This window comes from Cystoisospora suis, assembly GCF_002600585.1.
Source record: "Cystoisospora suis strain Wien I chromosome Unknown contig_7334, whole genome shotgun sequence".
Taxonomy (NCBI): Eukaryota; Apicomplexa; class Conoidasida; order Eucoccidiorida; family Sarcocystidae; genus Cystoisospora; species Cystoisospora suis.
The window spans coordinates 839-24,800 of record NW_027160120.1 but is presented as its reverse complement, the minus strand read 5'-3'; the positions used below and the strand labels follow the sequence as shown (position 1 = coordinate 24,800).

Here is a 23,962-nt window from a genome sequence, read left to right as displayed (position 1 = left end):
AGGAAGGAGAAGAAGGCGGGGTTGAAAAAGGCGATAAGTCATAAGCTTAAAACGGTCCCTGTCTTTCTACAGAGATCATCTTCGTCACAGAGGATGGTGGTCTTCTCTCCTTGTTTCTCTCTTTCTCCCTGCCGAAGAAGAAGAAAATATTCAGTTGTAGTGAGGACAGGCATCCTTGTCTGTGTGTGTACGTATATATCTATGTATCTATATATATCTATATCTATATGTATGCTATCTACTGTGTCTATAGTAGGTATAAGGATGTTCGTGTGTTGTTCGTCGTTGATTTGTGTGAATGACTGATTGCTCACATGGACGACATGTATGTATATGTATATGTATGTCTATGTATGTATGGTCATAGGAGGAGAAGGAGGAAGAGTCTAGCTAGTATGGTGTGAATATTGCTTTACAAAGAGCGGCTGGGGGCTAGCTACCCGGCTGTATATGAATAATGATAGAGAGATAGATACAAGTCTAGAAGAGAGACAGGAGAATGTCCTTCAGGTTCCACATATGAGAGAATCGTATCCTTTCCTCTTCTCTTTTCTCGTCGTTACTTTATTCTGGAGTATCGCCTTGACTTGCATACACCTAGGAGAGCGCTCAGAAAGAAAGCGATACAAAAAGGGATACGCATACATACACATACACACACGCATACACACATCGCCGTCAGATCTTCACCACTAACTAAAGGGCGACTGCTGATACCGCCGAATTTGGGGGGAAATGTCGGAATACCGAAGTCGATACACATCGATACTGAAAGATAGACAAAGACAACGCAACGACAGGTAGAATGCCTATGGATTATGAAAATATATGGAGATGTATTTGGATAGTGAGGTAGATGAATGATAGATAAGACAGTCAATGCTTGGAATACATTACAACGGGAAATGCGTGATACATATATATACATACATACACATAGAATCGTTCGGTTAATTTCTCCATGTCTCTCTCTCTATCTAGTATCTGTGGTATGGGGAGATCGATGCCTAGCCGTCACCTTTTCTTTCATAGAACGAATGCCAACCTAGACAGCTTTTTGTGCCTATGTAGACATACGCTCTATCTCAAGAGAAAAGGCAAATGGATGAGGCGCATCGAAGTAAAGAGGTCTTCTCTCTCATAAAAGGGGAGCTGTCTTCAGTCAACTCTATACAGGAGCGACCCACCCCTGCCCTCATCCATTCCCTGTGTGAGCGCGAAGAGACAATCGATCGATGCTTTTCGTTCGACCCATCAGCCCTAGACTTTTCAAAATCTTCTATCGTGAAGAACATACAGCTCACGTCTCTCTCTCTCTTGTCTCCTCTCTCTCTCTCTCTTCTCTCTCTATAAAGAACGAGAGATATCGTTGATCCACCTCAAGCAAACAACATCCTTCCTCCTAATACACATGGGACGGGTGATAGCCGTTCTTTCTCTCTCTCTCTATAGGTGGATGTATGGCTCTGCATGCAATCGTCACTGTTTAGATGCAGCCCGTGAAATGACGGAAGGAATGAATGAGGGGAGAACTGCTTCAGGTAGTAAAGGTGGAAATGACTTCTACAGGAGAAACAAACAGCAAAGCCTATGAGAAGAGTATGAAGAAGAAGGAGCTCAAGACTTCTCGCGAAGAGGCCAATCAACCCATGCTTTTTGGGTGGTGTACAGACACCTCCCACGATCATAGCGCTACATAGCGATTTGAAGGAAAGAAAGGGAGGTTTAGCGTATTCAGAGATAACCCTTAGAGAAGTGAGGATAGATAAGATCATGACAGGATAAGATAAGGAGGAGAGCAGAGATCAACGAGAAAGATGGGGAGGAGTTTAGATAAGGAGGTTCAATTCCAGGGACAATTAGAAGATTAAGATAAATCGATAGACAAGCTTCAACAGGGAGCTCTGTATGTCTCTCGCCTTATAAATAGGTGCACAGATATATATATATATAGAGAGAGAGAGAGAGTTAGGTAGGAGAGATGATCTTCACTAATGAACTAGGGTCGAGACAACAGAGAAAGGCGAGATAGACAAGTCAGGGACTGCAGGACCACACCCATCTTGTCCCACAGAGAAAGAGTCAGACAGACAGAAGAAGAGAGAAGGGAGAAAGAAGTATGTGTTCTTTAAAGGCATATCTCCTAACTCTTTTTCTCGTCCTCTCTTGCCTAGAATTCTTCAAGCGAAAGTTGATCTTTTGACAATTCCCACCTCGTGATGGATCACCGCCTTCCTCCCCGGGCGTTCGCTCCTATGAATGAAGGAAGGAATGAATGGATTATGTATATATATATACTCATACATACATATTCATACCTAGGTATATATATATACCTCGAAGTCGATGAACTGAGGAGGTCTTCTCTCTCCCCATTCATTTCTCCGTGTCACGACGTACCCCATCACCTTCTTCCTCTCTACTGTATGTAAGGAATAGAATCGATAGAGATACACATAACGAATACATCTATACCAGTCTCTCTCTCTCTCTCGTAGGAAGGATGACTATGGAAATGTTGAGACGTGCTCCACTACGTCCCTCCCTCACATTATTTTCCACATCAAAACAAAGAGAAATACACAGACACACAGAGAAAGAGAAAGACAGAGAGAAAGAAAGAAAGACAGAGAGAGAGAACGACAACTTCAGTCTGCATAAACACTATAAACAATCTAGATGTCTCACCTCTATATCTGACTCTGTATATCCGTACATCTATCAATCTTTAACCTCTCTATCTATCCCCTTCTCTTTCTTTATGTAGGCTGGTATTCCTGTGAGACTGCGGATGAATGAGACATCAGAGAGTATGTGCCTGTAGGTAGGTGGGAGTGTGGGACAGCCATCCAGGCGGGCTTCTTCTTCTTCTCCTCCCCAGCTTTGAGGTGAAAGGGAAGTAGAGAGACACAATAGATTTTCATCATTCAGACCCATACACATACACACACGTAAATAGATAGGTGATACCTAGATATATAGACATGATAGACATCTCCCCACAGAGAGAGAGATAGACTGACATTTACATACATCGAGAGGTAGATCGACGTATTAGAGATGAGTTCTCTATGTCGATCGATCTGTGAAAAGAATGCATGCAGAAAATGGAAATGCAAAAAGAAAGAGAGAAGTGCTCTGATCATTCATCCACACTTGCAAACAGAACACCCACGATTTGTTTATCTCAAATATGGGAAATACACACCTGTATATACACATCTATATATACATATATACATATGTAATTCTCTTATACAGTGGCCACATATATAATACATACACCATATATACATATTTGTATATATGTATTATATGGAGAACTATACACATATCATCCACATATATATATATATATATATATGCAATTTGATGTGTTTGAATGATGTCTATCATAGAAGAGTCGACTAGGCGGCATGCGTCTTCGAGTAAGCTCAATACAAGGTGAAGAAGAAGAAGTTGAGAGACCTTCCCCTTGTCAACGTTTTCTTCTTCTTCTTCATCTTGCCTTCTCATCTGACTATCCCTGTGTATCAAGTAGGTGTCTGTACATTCATAGAAGCGCCTTTAAAGACAGAAGAAGAAGAAGAAAGATTCTTCTTTTTGTCTTTTCTATGTGTTCTTCACCTTGTTGCTCTTCTTCTTCTCTCCCTGTCTCTTCTTTACTTAGTCCGAGGTATCTTCTTCTTTTCTTCTCTCTCTGTTTCTTTTTCTTTCTAGAGTACGAAATATCTTCTTCCTCTCTTCTCTCCTTCTATTTCCTTCTTCTTCTTTTCTTCTCTCTCCGTTTCTTTTTCTTTACATAGTGCGAGGTAGACAGAACTGTAGGGCGGCGCCGCTCCAACTTCCCGCGCATAGACCGGCTACTACGGCGACATTGACAGCAAAAGCGACTTTTTGTCTAGCCCTCTGAATCACTTCTTCCTGCACACCCGAGCCTTCTCTCTCAGGTACTATGGGAACATACAGAGATGAAGATCTTATTAGATAGGTCTCCTGGACGTCTTCTTCTTCCTCTTCTTCTTCCTCTTCTTGGGCTTTCTCTATATCTTCATTCTCACGATGACGATAATTCCTATGGAATCGATCTCTTTCTCTTCTTTCTCTCGACGTTTCTTTCTCTCCCTCGTCCATTGGATCGGAGGGTGTCTGAACAGATGAAGACGTAGGGGTAGTGACCTGATCTTCCACTTTCTGCCTTTTAGAGAGATCGCTGTTGTCTTCTTCACTCTCTCTTTCTCTCCTTCTCCCAAGTAAAGAAGAAGAGGGAGAAGAACAAGCTGGGTAGGCTTTCTTCTTCCGATAGAAAGAGTGATGTAAGAGAGCCGCTGCATGCGCCGAAGCATTTGCATTGAGAATCGCTATAGTTGAATAGAGACCATTGGTAAACGCAAGAAGAAGAACGAGAAGAATACGCACAAGATCGAGAGACAGGAACCAGAAGAAGAAGTCCTTCACATCTCCTCCACTGCGATCAAGATCACTCTTTCTTTCTCCTGAAAATGCCACATGACTCGAGAGAGAAGAAAATGAAGAAGGGTTAGGGACCTCTTGTGACGGAGAGGAGAAAGGGATAAAAGAAGAAGAGGAAGAAGAAGAAGAAGACGGAGAAGAAGAAGAAAACAGAGAAGCAAGAATCTCTTCTTCGTCACGAGGATGATAATGATGTGGATGTGAATCGGGATGACTAGGAGGAGGAGAAGAAGAAGAATGTGAAGGTGTATTGAACTCTCCGAATAAAAGACGAGGAGGCGACGAGAAAGGAGAAGAAGAAGAATGCAGATTAGGAGAGGTCGTTGTCCTAGGGGTCTTCTTAGGCATTTCTGAAGAAGGTCTATGATGAGTAGAGGAAAGTCTTCTCCTCTTTTTCGCCAAGAGAAGAGATCGTGGTCTTTCTGATACATCTCTATCCTTCTTCGCAAAGCCCTCTTCTTCTCTTTCTTCTACCCCGCCATGTAGACGGTTCTTCTTCTTTTTCTCCTCCTCCATTTTCTGGAGAGCCTCCTCTTCAGATCGCCACAGTGAATCGAGGTATGCGTCATGATCTACACTTAAACTTAAATCTAGAAAGCTTGCTGAAGTTTGAGGAGAAGAAGAAGAAGGCATCACCTCAGAGAGATCTTGACGAGGTGTAGATACACCCGAACTTGAAGGGGGCGTCAGATGAAGAGGATTTCGCTGAGAATCTTCCGGACCAAAGCGTGGCTGAGAGAAAGAGTCTCCGTCTCTTGTAGATAGACGTAGAGGGGAGGGATGCGAAGAACTAATAGAAAAGGTATCAGAAAATAGTCTCCTTCCGCTTCGATATTCTTCATCTTGTCTTCTTTTAGAGAAGATCGAATGGGGGTGGTTTGGAGATGTTGGGTCCTCATTGTCCACAGTAGACACGGAAGAAGAAGAAGAAGAGAAAGAAGAAGGCAAAACAGAAGAAGGAGGGAGAGTCGCGAGCTGAGAGATGAGAAAGAGAGGAATGAACAGAAAACGCAGAGCCTAGAAAAGGAAAAGAAAGAATCGAAAAAGACAAGAAAAGAAGGAAGGAATGAAAAGACATGTTGAAACATGTGGGCTTCTTCTTCTTCAGTTGAAGGTGCGTAAGCATCCGTCCTATCTGTCTCTCCCTCTCTCTCTATATATGAATATGAAATATCATGTGTATCAATAGATGTACCAATGCAAACAGATGTATACACAGGCCCGTCAATACATGAATAGAGAGAGAGATAGATAAATAGATGGATCAGAGATAGATGGATTAAAGATACAGATAGATAGATTGATTAAAAGATAGACGGGCTCAAGATAGATAGATAGATAGATCGATCGATAGATAGATCGTTCTCGATTGAAGAACGATAACGAAAGATAGACAGAAAACCTCGTATTTGAATATAATGTCTACCGACACACTGACAGAACAATACGTGGCCCTCCCTCACCTGTACATACACATGCACTACGTATTGTACTCTAAGAAGATCAGGTCTCTCCATTGTTCAGATAGCACATGTAGACAGAGATTTATGACCCAGCCAGGTGGCATTGGAATAGCGTAGACGTCAGGATTTAGCGCCTTAAAGTCGTAGTGAATCGATAGATACCATGCTTTCATATGTATAAAGTCTCCTCTGTCTATATATATAGATGTATATATATATATATATGTCTATACAGATATAGGTGTGTACAGATAGAGAGACAGACACCTAGGTGGATTTTTCTTCATTCTACTTGTGGATACGAGACATCTCTCTCAGATTTGATTGATGGGCTGGACGAGTCCTACATGTGACCTGTGCCTCTTTGGAAGTAGCTCGATCTCTCTCTTTCTACGTGTCCTTTCATCTCCTTCTTCTACTGACTAGATATACACACCTGTGTAGAGCGGTACACGCGTCTCGCCTACACGTGTCTTGATGAGTGGATAGACAGGCAGACAGACCTATGTCGTATATGGTAGGACCGAAGGACATGCTGAAAAGATAGGTGCATGCGGTAGACCAGCTATAGAAGAAAGGCTGGTGTGTCGTGGGTAGACAGATAGACAAATAGATAGATCTCCCTGTTTATATGTGTATGTACGCCTATGTGGAAAGAAATCCCGTGGAGACTGTGCACATAGACTTTGAGAGGGAAATGAACTAGCCTGACTGTACATACCACTGGTATAGTTAATGGCGAGCTTTTGGAGCCATCTCTATGGGGTATTAAATTCACATCGTCATTATTATGTTGTATGTCATTCTCTCTCTCAGACTTCATCTTTCTCTTGTCTCGTCTATGTTCTCCATCTTCTTCCTCTTCTTCATTGTCCGGATTGCCTTCCTTCTTCTCCGTCTTTCCTATCGTCGATTGTCCATTCACTTCATCCTCTCCAAATCGATTGTCCAATGTCCCTGTCCCCCCTCTCCTACCCGTAGATGCCTCCCGTTGATGAGTAGAAGAGGAAGAGGAAGAAGAGGAAGAATGTGTGGAGGTATCAAACAAGAGAAACCACCTAGCCATAACACGGGAGATAAGATCGCCTACTTGAAAGCACGACGCAAGTGCAAGTTGAAGTTGTTGTGCTGTAAGAAAAGTTGAAAGAAAGGAAGGAAGAAAAGAAGAAGAAAACACGCCGTCTGCTGCTCCTGTCGATGCTGCTGCTGCTGTAGCTGTCGATTCAATGAAGCTAGCTGTAGGCGAAGGGGGAGACGTCGATGGAGGTCGCCATTCTGCTGACGCCGCTGTAGGAAGGACACAAAGATACGCATGCAAACAGTAAACATATTTAAAATATCAGATATTTCGGTATATAGACACGAAGATAACTGTGCATGTGCAAATGAAGATAGACAGATCATTCTCATCTTAGCATGTCATCAGGGATATATAGCGATCTATCTATCTATATATATATATATGCTCCTGGCAGGTCTATATCTACAGACTCGAAAGGTAAAGGTGAAATAGAAGAAGAAGAAGACAGCCACATGAAACCTTCATCTACCCGGATCTCGCCATGGCTGATACATATATATATATATATATAAGAATGATATATATATAGATATATATATATATATATATAGATCATTGTTAGATTTATTTGTATAGCTGTATGTATAGCTGTAGGAGGTCTTCAACACTCGTACCTTTTGTATGGAAAGAAGTCTCTCAAGCACCTGCCCTCCTCTCAAAACAATCCCTACCACTCCTAACCCGGTCTTCCATAGAAAGCATTCCTCTCTGAAAGATCTCCTTCTATATCATCGGCAATCCCAGTAGGAATAAAGCGACTTATAGTATAGGATGTGTATAGTCTCTATTATAGAGAATACTTCTATCAAAGCCGTCGAAATCCCCCCCCTCTCCCACTCCCTCTTTTGCCTTCCAGAGACCTTTGGGTTGCCAATGATAAAGCACTAGGTCAACACATATAGATATATACATATAGATAGATATATATATTTATATACATGGTATATTGCATGTCTTCTCGACTTCGATCGGTACACATGAAGATAGATAGATAGATTGAAGATAGATTAAAGATAGATAAATAGATAAAGCCATAGATTGAAGATAGATCAAAGATAGATAGATAAAGCCATAGATTGAACTGTCTTGTTTGCCTACAAGGGGACACACTCGGTTTGGAACCTGTGGATTTATTTTTCTTCTTCGATAGTGCATGCGATAGAGAGAGGCAAGAAGACGAGAAGAACGGAAGAGAGAGATACCTGGGAAGAGAACTCCCGAGACAAAGAAGACAAGAAAGGCATTTCTAATTTCTGCTTGCACTCTTCTGTCTGCCCATGTCTTCGCCCCCTTGTCCTTCTCTTTCTCTCCGACTGGGATGACTGATACATGTAGATCTCCTTCTCCTTCTTCTCCTTCTTCATGCCCCTTTCCTTTCATTTGTCGTTTCATAGGAGAAACGTCATTGAGTGTCGCGCCATTCACATTCTCATCATTCATCCACCTTCTTCTTCTCTCTTCTTCTTCTTCTCTTTCTTCTCCTCTACGACGATGTGGTGGGCTTTCATCTTCAGCAAGAGGAATGGTCTCTTCTTCATGAGAAGCACCTTTTCTTCCTGCTGTCCTTGTCTTCTTGTTCTTCTTTCCCTGCTGGTCTTCCTGGTCTTCTTCTCTTCCTCTTCTTCTTTCTCCATCGAGTCCATAAGGGACTCTCCTTGTCGCTGGAGGAGAAGAAGAAGAGGAGGTAGATTGAGGGTGTTCTAAAAGATGCGAGAAGAGCCGTGAAGATTTCAAGGCACGATAGGAGAAAGCACAGATCAAGAGAATACAAATACAGATAGAAAAGACAAAGACCGAGCTATATAACGACCATCGAACTTCTTCCTTATCATCGTTATCATCCGAAAGAGAAGTCCCTGTACTCTGACTAAGATTCGTGGTCTCTCGTTGCGCAAACCCTCCCTTCTGTTCCAAATCCAGCTGAAGCATTATCCCAGGAAAAGACGGGAGAGAGGAAGAAGAAGAAGGGGTGGTAGTATTGTTAAAAGGCTCCGAGAAAGGAAGAAGAACACTTGGACTTGTTTGGATAAAGGAGAAAGTCGAGATGGCTTGAGAAGGGATAAGACGCTTGACAAGATAAGGCAAAATTCCACATACAGCGGCGAGAACCCCTGCCCCACCTTGGCCCACGAAGAATCGAAAGAGATAGCGCTCATCAGGCACAGCCGCTGATAGCACTAAAAGAAAGAGGAAAAAGACAAAGAAGATGAAAGTCAAGAGAAAGAACAAGAAGAAGCGGATCGCCACAGTGGATTGGGGGGGTTTGTTGGATATATCACGGAGGAAGGATGAGAAAGAAATTCATCCGTCTATTTCTCTTATGTCATGAGGTGTATTGTCTATATATCTACTGATACGTACAGACACACATATATATATATATATATGTGTATATGGATGTATATGTAGTTGTGTAGATATATCTGTATATCTATATATATGTATATATATGTATATAAGGATCTTCATTGGAGTGAGGGGTAAGTATGTGTGAAGAGAGGGAAGTATAAAATTGGCAGAAGAGACAGACAGACAAAGAAGTATAGGCATAAAAAGAGAAGACGCGTGAGAAAAGAAGAAGAAGAAGTAGAAAGGACAAGGACAAGTATACTGACAAACTCACACGGGGAAGAAGAAATTGACGCTGTCAGCATGCAAAAGAATAAAGATTCTCCAGATAAGAAGAAGAGGTAAAGGTAGTATTATCTATCTCTCTATCTTTAATCTATATCTATCTTTAATCTATCTCTCTATCTATCTTTAATCTATCAATCGCATATGAGCGAGAGGTAGAAGTATGTGCACGCAGCATACTGTTGTAGAATCGTCGGTAGTAGGGGTGTTTCTACTGCATGCACTTTCAAGAAGATCTGGGAGAATCCATACGCAATGGAGTGTCTCGCCATCATGAATGAGGAGCAAAAAGAAAGAAAAGAAGAGAAGAGCCCATGACAAAGAGAGAGAGATACGTGTATGCGTATGTGTGTACCTATGTGTACCTTTGTATCTGATATGATCTACATAGTCTATTTGGAAGGACATATCACCTACTACCCTAGATCATTCATACGAGAGTCTTTGCTAAAGAAGAGGTAGCGCATAGCCCACCTACCCTAGATAGAATCTCTATCGTGACATAGTAGGAAAGTGTCACTTCACTTGTAGGGAGAAAACATTCTGGATAGAATCGATACTTGGAATTTTCTTCAAGTCTCTATCTCTCCCTCTCCCTATACAGAAGTGTTTGAAACAGACATAGAGACCGAGAGGTATACGCGTATAGAACATCTCTCAAGACCCGTGTGGGGGAACGTGTATGTATCATAGATAGATAGATAGATTAAAGATAGGTAGATAGGCGTACCAAAGGCAGTTGCTTGAAGTGAAGCTGCAGCACTTGCGAGGAGGAAGATTGACGATAAGGCTAAGACGAACCCTGTTGGAGTTTTCTGGAAGAAATATCCCAAGAGAGGTACAAGAATGGTGGAGACCAAAAGAAGAGAGGTCGACACAAGGTAACATGACCCAAGGGTCACCCGACGCATGAGCCACCTTAGGACAGGCTGAGCTAACAGGTTAGCTCCTGCACTGATCTGGGCTCTGAATAGGAAGAAGAAAAAGAAAAAGAGACAAAAGAAGAAGAGAAGTCTTTGATCAGATCTTCTCAGAAACCCAGGACAATGTGAGAAAAGAAAAGCGCGGGAGACGAGGAGTGAGATAGAGAAGAAGAGAGTGACCGGCAGACTTAAGAGGAGCGAAAAGGACAGACAGAATGGATAGGAAAAGATTTTGAGAAGCGAGAAAGAAGACAAGCCAGAAAGAAAGATAGATAGAGGAAAGTAAATGTGACGTCGAGGGAGGTGGGGAACTGAGGCGAAATGACTTGGGGTGGTTAAAATAGATAGGAGAAGTAGGTAAAGTCGGGTAGAGAGACAGAAGAGAAGGGATAGATAGACAGGGGTGTTTTACTTGAAGAACTTCTTGTAGGTATCATAATGTCGTCTGTCTCCATACGTGTCAAGTACTTCTGAGTAATTGCATATACACAAAGAAGGGATAAATCACCCCTCAGTTGTGTAGTCAGGGTGTTTACGAGGTGTACATACACTCCGTGCCTAGCTATTACATCTATGGTGTCGTCGTGGAAAGTCAAGAAGGGGGAGGAGAAAGAGCAGATAAGACTTTTGTCCACTGCAAGATGATGATGATGATGGTTGGATGAAAGCTTCAAGAGGACAGAAACTTCTTTCTTCTCTTTTACATCTTGATCACTTTGGAATGTCCATAGGAAAGAGTGTGAGAGAGTCCCCATAGATCATTACTTGAAAGCATATATACATAGAGACGATTGCTTTGAGCCTGCTCTCCTCTATCCCAAGAAATACACCTAACCGAGTGTTATCTTAGCTTGATTTTTCTAACATACTCCGGAAATATACCGTCACTTCCCTACAGCTAATTATGATGAGAGGGCAATCGCTGAGAGCTGAGTATGTCTGTCTTCCATTGAAAAGCGGATGAGACCGTATGCATGACTATTTATGTGTGTACATACAGAAACAAGAAAAACAAGCAGTTTCATCCTTTTCGCTTTCTCTTGATGAGGCGACTTCGAAAGAAAAGACACTTACGTCCACATCCCCCATTTGTAGGTAGGGAAGTATGTAATGGTAAAGATAGGTAAACTTGTCAGAAGACTATTCCACGGGAAGGTTGTTGCAATTCCGATCAATAAGAATAGGCGGGCCATACGCCGAACATCAGCTTTGCTCTCCTCGTCATCCTGACTTTGTGCTGTTAACCGCTGACGTTCCCGGTCTTCTTGACTCCGTCCTCGTAGACCGGTGTCTCCCCCTGTTCCTTTTGACGATGGAGAGAACTCCCGTACATCCTCATCTTCAGCTGCTGGGGAATAGCCGTGGCTCGTGTTGTCATTCTGAAGAAAGCGATCCCCCGCCATTGAGAAACATTGATCTAAGAGATGCTATAGTAGCCAAAGCCGCGTGTGTTGAAAAAGGGAGTCAGTGAAGCCAGAACTAGCTGGATGGCTGGCTGGTTGAAATCTCAATTGTTGGGGTTTGAAAGACCGAAGAGACAAATGGAGACTGTGTAGGAAGTGTCTCTCAACTTTCTGATCAGAGAAGAAGTTCCAACAAAGATTCATGAGAGAGAGGTCTACTGGCTTCACAGAAGGGAAGTGCCTATCACCCATCCATGGAAGTTCCCATCCCGCCTCACTCAAATGTAGACGACGACAACACTCGCATGTCTCTTTGCCTGGGCGTTTCTATACCCGAGGAGTTTATCGTGATGGCGTTCTCAGTGGAACAAGACAGGATACCACACGCCATGAATAGACAAGGTAGGAAGGGAACGACGGGTCTACGGAAATCCAGGAAAAGACAAACGAGGAACGAAGGACGCCGCCCGACCGAGAACAGATGTGTATGGCACACTCAACTCAGCTGGGCTCCTGCCTTAAAATGGATGGAGAATGAAGAACGGTGCCGCGGAGAGACAGCAGAGAAAGAATTGACAGAAGATAGCCGAAAGGGAGACAGGAAGAGATGCCGCAGCTAGTTTGCTTGACTGGGACATCACGCGACCTCCTCGAGACGGGCGAAAAACGAAGAGAAAACTGCAGAAATCACGACTCACATCTCGAAACCCTATCCTTGTCCCGTGACGAGTCATCTGGTCGGATGAAAAGAGGCGAGGAACTTGTGCTGAAGTCTTCTGCTGGATTGGTTCAGATACCTGTTAATAAAGTGTTCAGGACCTTCCCGCTTGAAGGGAAGAACGCCTTCGCTAGAACTTGCGGACATCTCGCTGTGATCGGCAGCGTTCGTTCGCACAAGCATTTTGGGCGCAGAGAGTAAAACCGCAGGGATAGCAGCTGCATCCCCAGGTACTTTTCAGGCAGGTCAGTTGTTCTATTCCGTCACAACTAACAAAGAGAAAACTCCTGTAATCTCATAGAACAGACTCCGACTCCTCACCTGTTGCGTGTTCCCCTGCTGCCCGAAGACATGTGTTCGGCGCGCGTGAAGGGTTCGTCCATACAAAGATGTCGAGCTGGGAATGCAGACGGTATCATCACAACCTAGGGTAGTCGCGTAAATTTAGCAGAAGTCTCTCTCGGGAGTCCTACGGAACCGGGTATGACTGCAGCTAGTTAGACTTTCATAGTGTTATACCAGGATGGACTCCCTTGGACGAGGTTGCACGTGTTCTAGAGCGAGACAGCCGTTCATCGAGCACATCCGGATCCGGAGCACACGGGTTAACCACGCAGAGCTCAGTTCGAGATGTTGCGGAAACACTGCAGTCACTTCTTTCGCGGTGTGAGGACAGCTTTTTCGAAATCTTGAGATATGTTCATCGAATTGCCTAGAAAGCACCCTCGGTGCAGTCGGCCAGGTGCAGGTAGCTGAATCTCTTCTCTTTCCCTTCCTTCCAGAACCGTCTAAGGCGATTCTTGGTCAAGACAGTCGTCAGACTCTTCCAGGACTACAACTACGTGCGCGTTTTCAAAGAGAAAAAGTCAAGCATTCACCCAACGCTTGAAACCTTTATACCTATGGCGTTAGCTACCGACGTTTGTTCTGCCAATGGCAGAATGAACCTATGGCTCTCAGTTACATTTGGCCTTTTTGTCCAGTGCTCGTTCTGGTTCAGCGTTTCGCTGGATGGGACGGTCGCTGCCGCCCTCCCCAGTAGCAGCGTACTACGTCTTCTTCAACGCGCAGATGAGGTCGGAGAGCGCTCCGGTATTCTTCCTTCTCTGCCGGAATTGTCCGCACTAAAGAAGGACGACGACGAAGAAGACCGAGCTATCAGGGCAACTGATTTGAAGTCTGACCGAGGACAAGAGGAGAAGGAGGAAGCTACCAGTAGTAATTCTGCGGGCTCTGACAAGAAACGACCTGAGAGGGAAGCAAAGATCGATTCTCCCCCGAGTCCTTCAGCTGAAGAGTCTCCCGTTGAACGGAAACAGGACAAGGACCCGTACAATACAGGCAATGGTATCTTGCCATCAGGCCCTCTAGACGAGCTCGAGGACAGGGATCTGGAACAAGAGAATGAAAAGGAAGCCGCCCCTGAGACAAAGGAAGAGTCTGTAATCACAGAAGAACCCACCGAGGAGGAGGGTGATCCCGAGGATCCGAACCCAACAGATGACGATGAGGTCGAACCTGAAGAAGATGAAGTGGAAGACGACGACCATTATCATCACGGTGAAGATGGTCACCATAACTTCGATTTTCAATATTATCTTCCACAGCAATACAGGAAAGTGATCCCGGGAACCAACATCGACTACTACGATTATGTTTTGATGGAGGAGAGGCAAGCAAACGGGGAGGTCGACGAGCCGCCGGTTGAAAGAAGTGGGGGTCTTCCTAACGAAGAGGACGCGACAGAAAAGCCGCTTCCAGTGGTCAGCTCCTTTAATGGTGTTTTCTCTTACTGCTATGCAACGGAGACAGCAGATATTCTCGAACGCTGCTCTGACGCTGCAACGCTCGGAGATGGAGTGTACATTCCCATGGTGAACATGACAGATTTTGGTAGGCATGACGACGACGAAATCGGTAATCCCGCCATTCAAGATGTCTCTCTGCCCGCAAAGCATTACTCCACATCTCGTCAACCATTTCCTTCCGAGTGGTTCGAAACCATCTCTGAGTTGAAGAACCGCACACGGCTCAGCGTAGGAGGTCTCTGGTTCGGTCCCCCGGATTTCGATCAGATGGATGCTGTTCTTCAGAAGAATCCAGGAGTCTTTGATGGGATTCTTGTCGACTGGGATTCAGGTGTAGGAGCTTGCATGACAAAGGTAAGAAAGCAGGCGACGCAATCGGACACATTCAGTTCTGTCGCTTGCAGAGGGGACCCCTCCGTGACTACTCGTAATTGTATCTCGAGAGATTGCCGAGCGTATTGCCTAGACCACGTTCTTCCCAGTCGGCCGCTGCTGTTGGATGCAGAGGTAACGAGGAGGGCAAGTCTTAGTTGCAATTTCATACCCCGGCAGTCCAACAACTGTCTTTTTCACGATGATATCTAAATCTTTGCTGGACCGGCTGACCGTGGGTGTTTCATCAGCCAGAGCACATCTTAGAAAGTAGTTTGCAACAGCTTGCGCAAGGTGCCGGAGGCACAGGCTTTCCCTCTTTGACAGAGATGAACGTTTGACAGATGATCGGTTGTTTGATGCAGCTGTTTGACCGGCTGCAGAGATTCTATTCTATAGTGAACCTGTCAAACCGGAGCGCGATACCCACAACTTGCTCCGTGGTTTGAAGGCAAAGCATTTGCACCGCGCTGTGTTCAGGAAGCAAATTTATTGTGCCCGAGTCATTCTTTCTCCAAATCTGCGTTGGAATGCTGTCTTACGTGGATGCCTCAGCTAAAGACACCCCCCCGATTCAACCGGAGAGGGCGACAGACAGCATGGGCGGATCCCAAGAAATTCTTCATGCGGTACTACACTGGAGGCCAGGATATCCGTGCCTGCCACCTGCCCGGCAACGGTCTCCCCTACACTGCTGAGCCGTTCATCAACGACGGCAATCGAGGTCAGTGTCTGACATGTAGAGATCTTTCAGTTTGAAGTCTTCAACTCTCTGTCTCCGTCCAGCACACTCTGGAGCTTTATTCAGAACTGAGATGGTTGTGGTCCGGTCATGTAAACATTGTAGTAGAGAAGGAGGGTAGCTAGCTTGCTTATCACACCTCAACCGCCGCTGTTTTCGACTCAGTAGTTAAGCTTGCTGTCTCTAATCCGTGTGGAATCTCCATCCAAATGGAGAGCCTTTTCTTTGCTGATAATCGTGTGCAGGGAGGAACAGGGATTCTTGTATCACTCTGTCATCCTCTGCAAAGTTTGATGGAAGACAGCAGGGTCTATTTAACCTTGTTCGTGCGCCGTGTTTTCTTTTTTTTTGTGCTGTTTATTTACCTTACAGAACTCATGCCACCACCCGGATGGAATGTGACTTTCCCTTGTTTCGGTGGATTAGAGGGCCGGTGTTACCGTAGCATAACTCAACACGCGAAGGACGCATGTGGTGAAAGTCAGCGGTTCGTGTTCTCTCCTTTCGATCGAGCATCGGAAAGCATGCGAATTCTTCTGAATGACACCTGTGCTGGGTTTGGTCAGGGCCTTCCTCCACATGATTTGGTCATGGCTATCTAAGAATTTCTAACACGATCAACTGGCCTGGATGTGAAACAATAGATAGGGCGGACGAGTCAGTCCCCTTGTAACAAGGCAGCTATCTGAATTGTACAATGGACATTATCTGTCGATGATCTCGATTGTGCTGTGCCTTTTCTCTGAGATGCTATGGAGAATTCCATTATTGTCTTCAAGCGGAGGAAGGCTGTTTTCTCATGAAGTCTAAGAATGTGTTTCCATGTACGTTTACGCGAGACTGCTACAGTCTCTATGTATGACCAACCAAAGAAGACTTCTTCACGGTTACTTTGGTTTGGATACGAGGTCGTAAGATGTTTATTTACTCATTCCTGACAGACCCCCGTGATTGCATGTCAGTTATGACCATCATCATCCTCAGTGTGTATGTATGATGGAAGTGAACGCAATGCGCTTCTCGACTGTTAATACGCCTGTTCGAAAGACATCGTGACTTTTGAAGGAGTCAAGAGAGTTGGAGAAGGGAACCAGCGCTTGACGAGCCGAGCTCCTTTTCTTTGTTGAGGCAAATAGACAGTCTCTTAGTTTGTGTTGGTGCTCCCGTGGTCGCTCGGATACATTATTGTTTCACGGACTAGAATACGACTGTAGGATTCCTAGCACAAAGAATGAGTTTGTTTGTACGCACTTCGGCAAGCTCGAGGTTTCTTTCAGAGGTCCGTACCAGAAACGTCACGACTATGAATGAATGACCTGTTTGATGAGGTTCATACATAAGATGTAAAGGACGGAGAAGTGTACTTCTCTTCTCGACTTCGTAGTTTTCTTTTTCTCGACTGTTGAGTTGAGCTCATGCATTTTCCTCTATTGTCTAAAGTAGCTGTCATAGGCGATTACGCAATCAAGCAAGCAACGCGGACAATCACAACGGAGAAAGCTGGAAAGTGAACTTAGACTAGATATGGGCATAGATACGACTTTCACGGAGTGCTGGCAGACAGCCAGTACAGCTGAAGTGAACATGGGGGATGGATGCCTCTCCATCATCGCGCCACCGGGGAAGGGAGGGCCCACGATCATAAAGGTGCCGATGTACCAGGTGTGATAATAAGTGATCTGCAAAAATATATGTGAGAAGGAAGGAATGAAGAACTTTTGAAGTAAGCAAGAGTGGATGAACGACGCCCTGTCTCAGGTACACAGACGACCGTTACTGCTGACAAATGCATGGGTGTTTAACAGGGTCGGAGGCAGGTCTCTGTAGATAGGTGTTCCTCTTGGAGTACGGAAATTGGTTGCTGAGCTTTCTTATTATATACGGGGCGATCGATCTCTATCGTTAGACGTACTGAACGATATCGTACTGTGGGGGAGCTTCATAACCGAGACCGCGACAGCCTTCTTTGAACATGGTAAGCAGTTTATCAGAAGTTCTTTCGTAGGGAGCAAACATAAAGCGCTGTTGACTTGGATCGCATGCAGACGCGATATTTTTTCGGAAGGCGCGATAGCATCGACCCTGGTGTCCAGCGAAACAAGGGAATGCAGGGACCCATTCCTCAGGAACCTTCATCTCTGTTAAAAGGAAAACAAAGCAAACAAGAAACATGAATGTGACGCCCCATGTGAATTAGCAACTAAGCAAGGTGTGAAAGAGCCGGAAAGAAAAAGAAGCACGCAAAACCGATAGACGCCAACTCCTACGGAGTGGCATTTGCCCCTCCTTTCATACAATGGAAGCCTGAAAGAGACGCACACCTATTCTGTGAGAGAGCGGTACGCTCCCGGGACAGTAGAAGAGTGAAGAGAAATCGGCGTCTTGACGGAGAACGTTACCTATCTCTAAGAATGATGGAAAAGTATCAGGTCGACTGCTTGCTGAAGGTTCTTCTGCTAAAATGGGATTGACGCTGTCCCTTGTCCGGACAGGGGAACCGGCTTACCTCGTTCGGCTCGGACGTAGGTGTCGAAAGAGTAGGGTGACTGATCTTCAAGAAGGCATGTCTTCGAATCTTGACCTCCCATGTAATACCGGAAAAAGAAGTTGAGGTTTTCAGCCCAGGCAGTCGTCTCTCCTGTTGAAGTTGTCCGTGGAGGATTTGTCAACTGTAAACGAGAAAAGGGACGAAAAACGGAAAAAAGCTTTCTCTTTTCGACAACAGAACACAAATCCGACGGCGTAGAGATGCATGGAAGAATACCTAGGTACGGAAAATACTTGGAGCTACACCAACTGCTAGACAGCTTTTCATTGAGTGACGGACACATTCGATCTCCAGGCTAAGGGTGCTTTGCAGACCTGAGAGAGTTTAGAGTGAAGACATCCATGAAGGGTAGAAAAGCCATACACTCACTGGTTTTCCTACCATCGGTCTGAAAGAACCGCCGGAGGATAGAAAGGGGGGGAGACCCGTCTAATCCATCTGAAGAAAGAACTCGAGGAAAGTGAAAAGCCCATCTCTCAGTAGGGGTCATCGAGAGATTTTTAAGGCGGGGAAGAAGCTAAGGTAAAGAAAAGAGTCTTTCTTTGGCAGAGGAGTGACGTTGCCAAGGTGACCATCCTTACCTTGTCAACACACGCTCCGACACCATCTTCCCAATCAACGTAAATTCCATCGAAGACGTCAGGGTACTTTTTGAGAAGCGTGTCGATTTTATCGTAGTCCGGGGGGCCGAACCATATACCAGCGACCTTTAGACCTGTCATATCTTTCATATCTTTGATATTGTTGAACCACGACTTTCCTAAATCTCGCAGAGAACGTGTGTAATGTTCTTCGGTCAGTGCTGCCTTGACAGTAGAGGGATCGACTCCCTCATCCGGGTCGACCATTCTCCCGAAATCCGTCATATCTTGCATCTGAATGTAAATTCCTTCAGCTGCTTCTGCAGCATGAGCACAGCGGTCCCATATATCTTCCTCAGTGCGCGCGTAACATACAGCATAGACACCATTCTTCTTGGCTACTAAGAGACTATTCGGATCTTCCGCTTGTTTATGTGCCCCTCCTTCCCCTTCATCGGTATGCGCATCCATAAGATACAATCTTTCTTCTAAGATAAGATTGTAATACATAGGATCATCTCCCTCGATGCGCTTTCGGAGTTGTTCAGGAATATCAAAGGCTGTGACCCACTGTTCATAATCCGCCTCATCGTCAGCAGCTCCCGTTCTCTCATAAATCTCATCGCCACTATAGTCTTGTTCTGATGATTCCTGAGCATAATATCCGGAATCTTCAGTCATGGAAGCTTCACTAGATGTTTCCGGAGAGCCATTGGCGACAGGTTGCTCAGACGCGGTTTGCTGATCTGAAGAAGACACCTCAGCAGTCTCTTGCTGTTTACTCCCTTCTTCGGAAGTTTCTTGTACATTTGTTTTGGCAGAATCATATTCAGAAGTGGTAGGAAACTCCGGCCTAGACCCCTCGGAAGAAATCTCTTCATTCTCTGGCTTCGGGGGTGCCCCGACTTCCGGATTCACAGAAGATTCATTTTCCGTTGACGGTGACCCTCGCAACTCTGCCGCTCTTGCATGAATGACCAGACCCAAGTTCAGGGAGTCATCTCGAACGCCACCGAGGAGAACAGTTGAGGTGAGAATCCCTAGTAAAAGAGAAAGACACGAAAGAAGGCGGCGGTTGCCGCGCAGTAATGATGGTGTCGGCATATCCATTTGACGGCACAGAATGGATGGTCACCCGCAAAAAGCACTTGTCAGTAGTCCGTATATCACGAAGATGGGACCTAGTCGAACCGAAAGAATGAAAGTTTTCCAGTGCACTAAACGAAGAAGCGACCTGGTTTCAAGCTTCACAAACCGACAATAACCTGTAGACATGTGATGAGGGCGCTGTGGACTGAATGAAGAGGTCGACCTGGATGAAGCTAGAGATCGGGATACGTCTGCACAGTGAGATGAGTGTGTGAGGCTAGTTAACATCGGATCAAAAAGCAGTCACTTGACGTGCCCGATGATTCTTCTGCGGGACCGAGTATAGGCCGGAAAAGAAGAAAAGACGGAGAAGGGAAGTTCCTGAATGAGGGTCTCGTTGCTAGAAAGACTCGGACTGCCATGCGACAACCGTTTAGGGCTTAAAAACCCTCGGAGGCGACTTCCCGTTACTCACACCGAGTACATACGGGACAACTGCAGATCTTCCCTCAGTCAAGACGGCTTTTGAAGCCTTTTTCACTCGTTACATTACTTCCTAAATGACAGAATCTTCGACCTTTGAACACTGGCAGGTCACTGACACCATGAGTAGTTTCGTCCGTTCAGATCTTGCTGCTAAATCCCCCCAACTGTAGAAGTGGTAGGTGCTGCCTGCGAATGGCTTATCTCACTCAGACTGTATACGGAACTTCCGCATTGATAGCATCGCCGTGATGGGTTGCAGACAGAGCCACAAGACTGGTGAGTGAGTGGCTCAAGAAACTTCCTCACCCGCCTGCAATTCCTCTTTCAGAACAAGAATCAACACAAGTGAAGGTATGAGATTTAGGTAGATGGGGAGCCTGTTTCTCCTTTGTAGAGAGCAGGTATCTTCTGCGGGGTGTCAGGTATAAGCTTTAGTACTCCTGGAAGCACACGAGAACAGCCTGAAACTCTAGCCAAAGAAAGGGTAGGGAGAATCATGCTCGACTGAAGTAGCCTTTGCGTCTACGCTGTCAAATTCCAGAACTCCAGACACGGTATACGAACAAAACAAGACTTCTATGTCTTCTGATGCGTTGTTCTCCTTCCACATTTGTCCCTATGCGCTCTTTCGTCCGCTCGCTTCAGTTATTTGACTTCTCTTTACTGCAACCACAAGGCCCCAGCTACTGATTGCGCCTCCTCCGTGTCTAACCTTCCAAGTGCAGCGCTTGGCCGCGATGACTGCAGTCCCGCTGCTCTACTATATCAGCACTGATGACGGACTTGCTATCTATACAGGACACCCCTACACTTCACTCTGTTTCTGCTCATCGGAGAGCACTGTCTTTTCATGTGTTCGATGCATCACCCACTACGGGCAGAGTCGCGGTACGCAAAGCTCGTCATTCCTGCGTCTTCTTCCTCGACCTCGCCTCCCCCCAGTTTCTAGCTTCTGACTGCAATCTGCTAACATTCCCTGCTGTCAAAGCCATCAGATTCCGTTTTCAGCTAGTCATTTCCCAGCCATTCACCACGTCCCCTCGTTGTACGAAACCCTGATTCTTCTACCGCCTTCTCTGGTGTACATACACTCGAGAACGCTTCACTCCGCGCAGCGGCACAAACCTCGTCCTATCAGCTTCCTGACCCGTCCCTCGCTCATCTTCTTGAGTAAAAAACCGATTTTGCCATCATCTCCCGCTTTCGTCTCATCACTCTACATGAAACTGAGCTAGACTCGACATGCGTTGATGAAAAAGAAAAGTACAGAAAGTCCAAATGCGAGGAGAATCCTAGGTAGAAACCTCGTCACCCCCCCCGCGTGACCAGACATCCTCCGTCTGAATGACACTCCGTCCCGTCTCCTCGTGTTTCTTCCCGAGTCCGCAGTAGCCTGTCTCTCTCTCCTCACTGTTTGTTGCCTACTTAAAGAACCTCAACATGAGCCTCTCACACCTTTTCCCCTTGAGCGAGAATGAAGAGATATCTCCCGCACGACAAAACGACGTGGTGAAAAGAGAAAGATGTCTATTGTTATCCGGTCGTCAAGCCAACTGAGAGTGGAGAGAGCGAGAGAGAAGTTTTTTTTTTCCCCTTGCATGCAGACAACTTCCTACTTCTCTTCGAACAAGCAAATCAACCTCTTTACTTCATTCTCTCGACCTCTTCTTTCCACTGTCCCTGCTATCCTTCCTGGTTCGAAGAGATGACGATTCTTGACTTTGCCGTTTCTGGGTCTCCCTCTCTTTTCGTCTGTTCTTTTCGCAGTTCTTCTTGTTGTGTATTCTTTCTCCCATCTTTGTAGACAAAGAGTGAGAAGAAAGAGTAGGAAAAGAGGGGGTTCCTGCATATCACTCTCTCTCGAACTCATGGCATCTCTCGATTTGTATGACGTCTTTCTTCCTCCATATTAAGCTAGGGAGATATCTATCTCTAGAAGGAAATCTAACGGCCGCTGCTGTTTCTCTTATCGACCTCCTTCAAGCAGATGCGTAGAAGCTAAGGCTAAGACGTACGCTATATATAGCTTCTGTTTCTCATCCTTCCTTCTTCTTATCTATTCTTTCCTTATCTGTACGTCTCTTGGAGACTGGGGGTTCGTAACTTTCACGGAGTATCTCTCCACCCTCTTGCTCTTTTCCACGTTTGTCCTCCCTCTACTTCAGCCGTTCAAACTCCCCCATGTAGAAGAAGATTCTTCACTTGTTTTCTCTACTTCTCTTTGGTCTTTTTCATTTTTGGGTTTCTTTCCAATTCCCTCCGACTTCTCTCTTTTCATTTCCCTCGTTCAGATGGTCGGGAGACAAGAATCTTCTTTTCCTGGCGACTCCCTTTGCCTTTTCTTCTTTCTCCTGGTGCCATTGTTTCAATTCTTTAAATCTTTCACATTTAAACAAGAAGGGCGATCTTCTTCTTTTTTCTTTCTTTCCTTCTCTTCTTCCTTCGCTTCATGATATGTAAGCTTTGCTCGGTTTCTTTCTGCTAAATCTTCTACTGCCTATAGGGACTTACAAGTGTCTAAAGCTCTTCTTTTCTAGTCTATTTCTTTCTCTCCCCTCTCAGCGAGAATGAAGGAAGATTCTGTGCCATCTTCTTGTGCGGTGTCTGTACACCCTCACGAACATGCCCCTTCTTCAGCTTCGACTTCTCCCGATCTCCCTCGTAGGCCAGAGATGATCGAGTATCAGGATGAAGAAGAAGAAGATGACGATGTCTTATCTGACTTTCTTCAGCAGCAAAGGGCATTCTATATGCGAACGCATGCATCTGCAACTGCTTCAGAAAGAGATAAAAGCACTCATCTTTCTTCTTCTTCTCCGCCCAATGGAGAAGGCAGTAAACCGAGACAAGACAATGAAGATGTGCAACCTCGCAATGGATTCAATTCTCTCGGGAAAGATAAAAAAGAAGAAGAGAAAAATGACAGTTCATGCGTCTCTTCTTCATTCGACCAAGGGGACCCGTTCCTTATGTATAGTAACGGCCGATCTACTCGGCCTCCTGTAGCACGTCCTTTCCATCTTCTCGAAGCCTCCTCCTCATCGTTTCCTTTCCGTTCTTCTTCTACTTGTCTTCCTCAAGAATCTTCTTCAGCACTCACGGATACCCCGTGCGACTTATCAGGCCAACCTTCTGCCTTCTCTACCTCATCGATCTTCGCTCCTAAGGAACCTTTTCAGCGTCTTCTTCTCTCTTCTTCTTCTCTCCCGTGTTCGAAATCCTCCTCTCATGAATCTTCTCACCCCCCGCAGACATCCGAAGAGGAAGAGGAAGAAGTAGAAGAGGAACAAGCCGTTCTTTCATCTGCAGCGATAAGAGAACAGTTAAGACTGCAGCTTGTCGCCGCTCGTTATGTGCAACAAGGGATGGTCCCTCCTGTAGAAATTCTTGCCAAGATCGAGGCTTTACTTCCGAAGAAAGAAAAGAAAAAACGTCTGCTGTCTGTACACTCGAAAGGGGGGAAGAGGATAGAGGCCTTCTCTTTACCTCTCCTCTCTCAACTTCGTAGAAAGATCAGAGAGGGCACGAGACAGGAAGCCTTTGCACAACTCGAAGAGAGACAGAGACTTCTCAAGTACGACCAGCCATTCTTGTTTCTCTCTCTTGCATGCGCCAGAAAACTTCTTTCTTTCTCACTCTTT

The 23,962-nt window shown here is 45.3% G+C and overlaps 5 protein-coding genes across 5 annotated transcripts in view; 3 read left to right on the top strand and 2 right to left on the bottom strand.

Annotated features, from left to right (window-relative positions):
- Positions 1 to 1,219, top strand: CSUI_010401 (uncharacterized protein). Its single transcript, XM_068070505.1, has one exon. The coding sequence runs from the start codon at positions 94 to 96 to the stop codon at positions 304 to 306; it is 213 nt and encodes a 70-aa protein (XP_067917523.1). The 5' UTR covers positions 1 to 93; the 3' UTR covers positions 307 to 1,219.
- A 2,579-nt stretch (positions 1,220 to 3,798) lies between these two features.
- CSUI_010400 (uncharacterized protein) lies at positions 3,799 to 11,977 on the bottom strand (the record flags this gene model as incomplete). The annotated part of the gene is made up of 5 exons (XM_068070504.1): positions 3,799 to 5,490; positions 6,658 to 7,223; positions 8,220 to 9,194; positions 10,382 to 10,617; positions 11,649 to 11,977. The coding sequence occupies 5 exons, from the start codon at positions 11,975 to 11,977 to the stop codon at positions 3,799 to 3,801; spliced, it is 3,798 nt and encodes a 1,265-aa protein (XP_067917522.1).
- Positions 11,978 to 13,636: 1,659 nt separating this feature from the next.
- On the top strand, positions 13,637 to 16,219 carry CSUI_010399 (uncharacterized protein; the record flags this gene model as incomplete). The annotated part of the gene is made up of 3 exons (XM_068070503.1): positions 13,637 to 14,857; positions 15,431 to 15,599; positions 15,990 to 16,219. The coding sequence occupies 3 exons, from the start codon at positions 13,637 to 13,639 to the stop codon at positions 16,217 to 16,219; spliced, it is 1,620 nt and encodes a 539-aa protein (XP_067917521.1).
- A 565-nt stretch (positions 16,220 to 16,784) lies between these two features.
- On the bottom strand, positions 16,785 to 21,849 carry CSUI_010398 (uncharacterized protein). The gene is made up of 4 exons (XM_068070502.1): positions 20,628 to 21,849; positions 18,747 to 19,786; positions 18,124 to 18,286; positions 16,785 to 17,755 (listed from the first exon to the last, which is right to left on the bottom strand). The coding sequence occupies exons 2-4, from the start codon at positions 19,425 to 19,427 to the stop codon at positions 17,520 to 17,522; spliced, it is 1,080 nt and encodes a 359-aa protein (XP_067917520.1). The 5' UTR covers positions 19,428 to 19,786; positions 20,628 to 21,849; the 3' UTR covers positions 16,785 to 17,519.
- CSUI_010397 (swi2 snf2 brahma-like) overlaps positions 21,578 to 23,962 on the top strand; it is a gene marked incomplete at its 3' end in the record, with an annotated part of 2,968 nt that continues 583 nt past the window's right edge. The window contains exon 1 of the mRNA XM_068070501.1: positions 21,578 to 23,895. Coding sequence (XP_067917519.1) covers positions 22,889 to 23,895 — 1,007 coding nt within the window. The remainder of the gene's footprint in view (positions 23,896 to 23,962) is intronic.

Bases quoted from the DNA above. Each gene is read 5' to 3' on its own strand.
- CSUI_010398 (XM_068070502.1), bottom strand. From the start codon at position 19,427: ATGACTGAAGATTCCGGATATTATGCTCAGGAATCATCAGAACAAGAC. The intron at 18,287-18,746 runs GTAAGGATGGTC...TCTCGTTTACAG, and splicing joins TCGGAGCGTGTGTTGACAAG to TTGACAAATCCTCCACGGAC. The intron at 17,756-18,123 runs GTAAGCCGGTTC...TCCTTTTAACAG, and splicing joins CTACGTCCGAGCCGAACGAG to AGATGAAGGTTCCTGAGGAA.
- CSUI_010401 (XM_068070505.1), top strand. From the start codon at position 94: ATGGTGGTCTTCTCTCCTTGTTTCTCTCTTTCTCCCTGCCGAAGAAGA.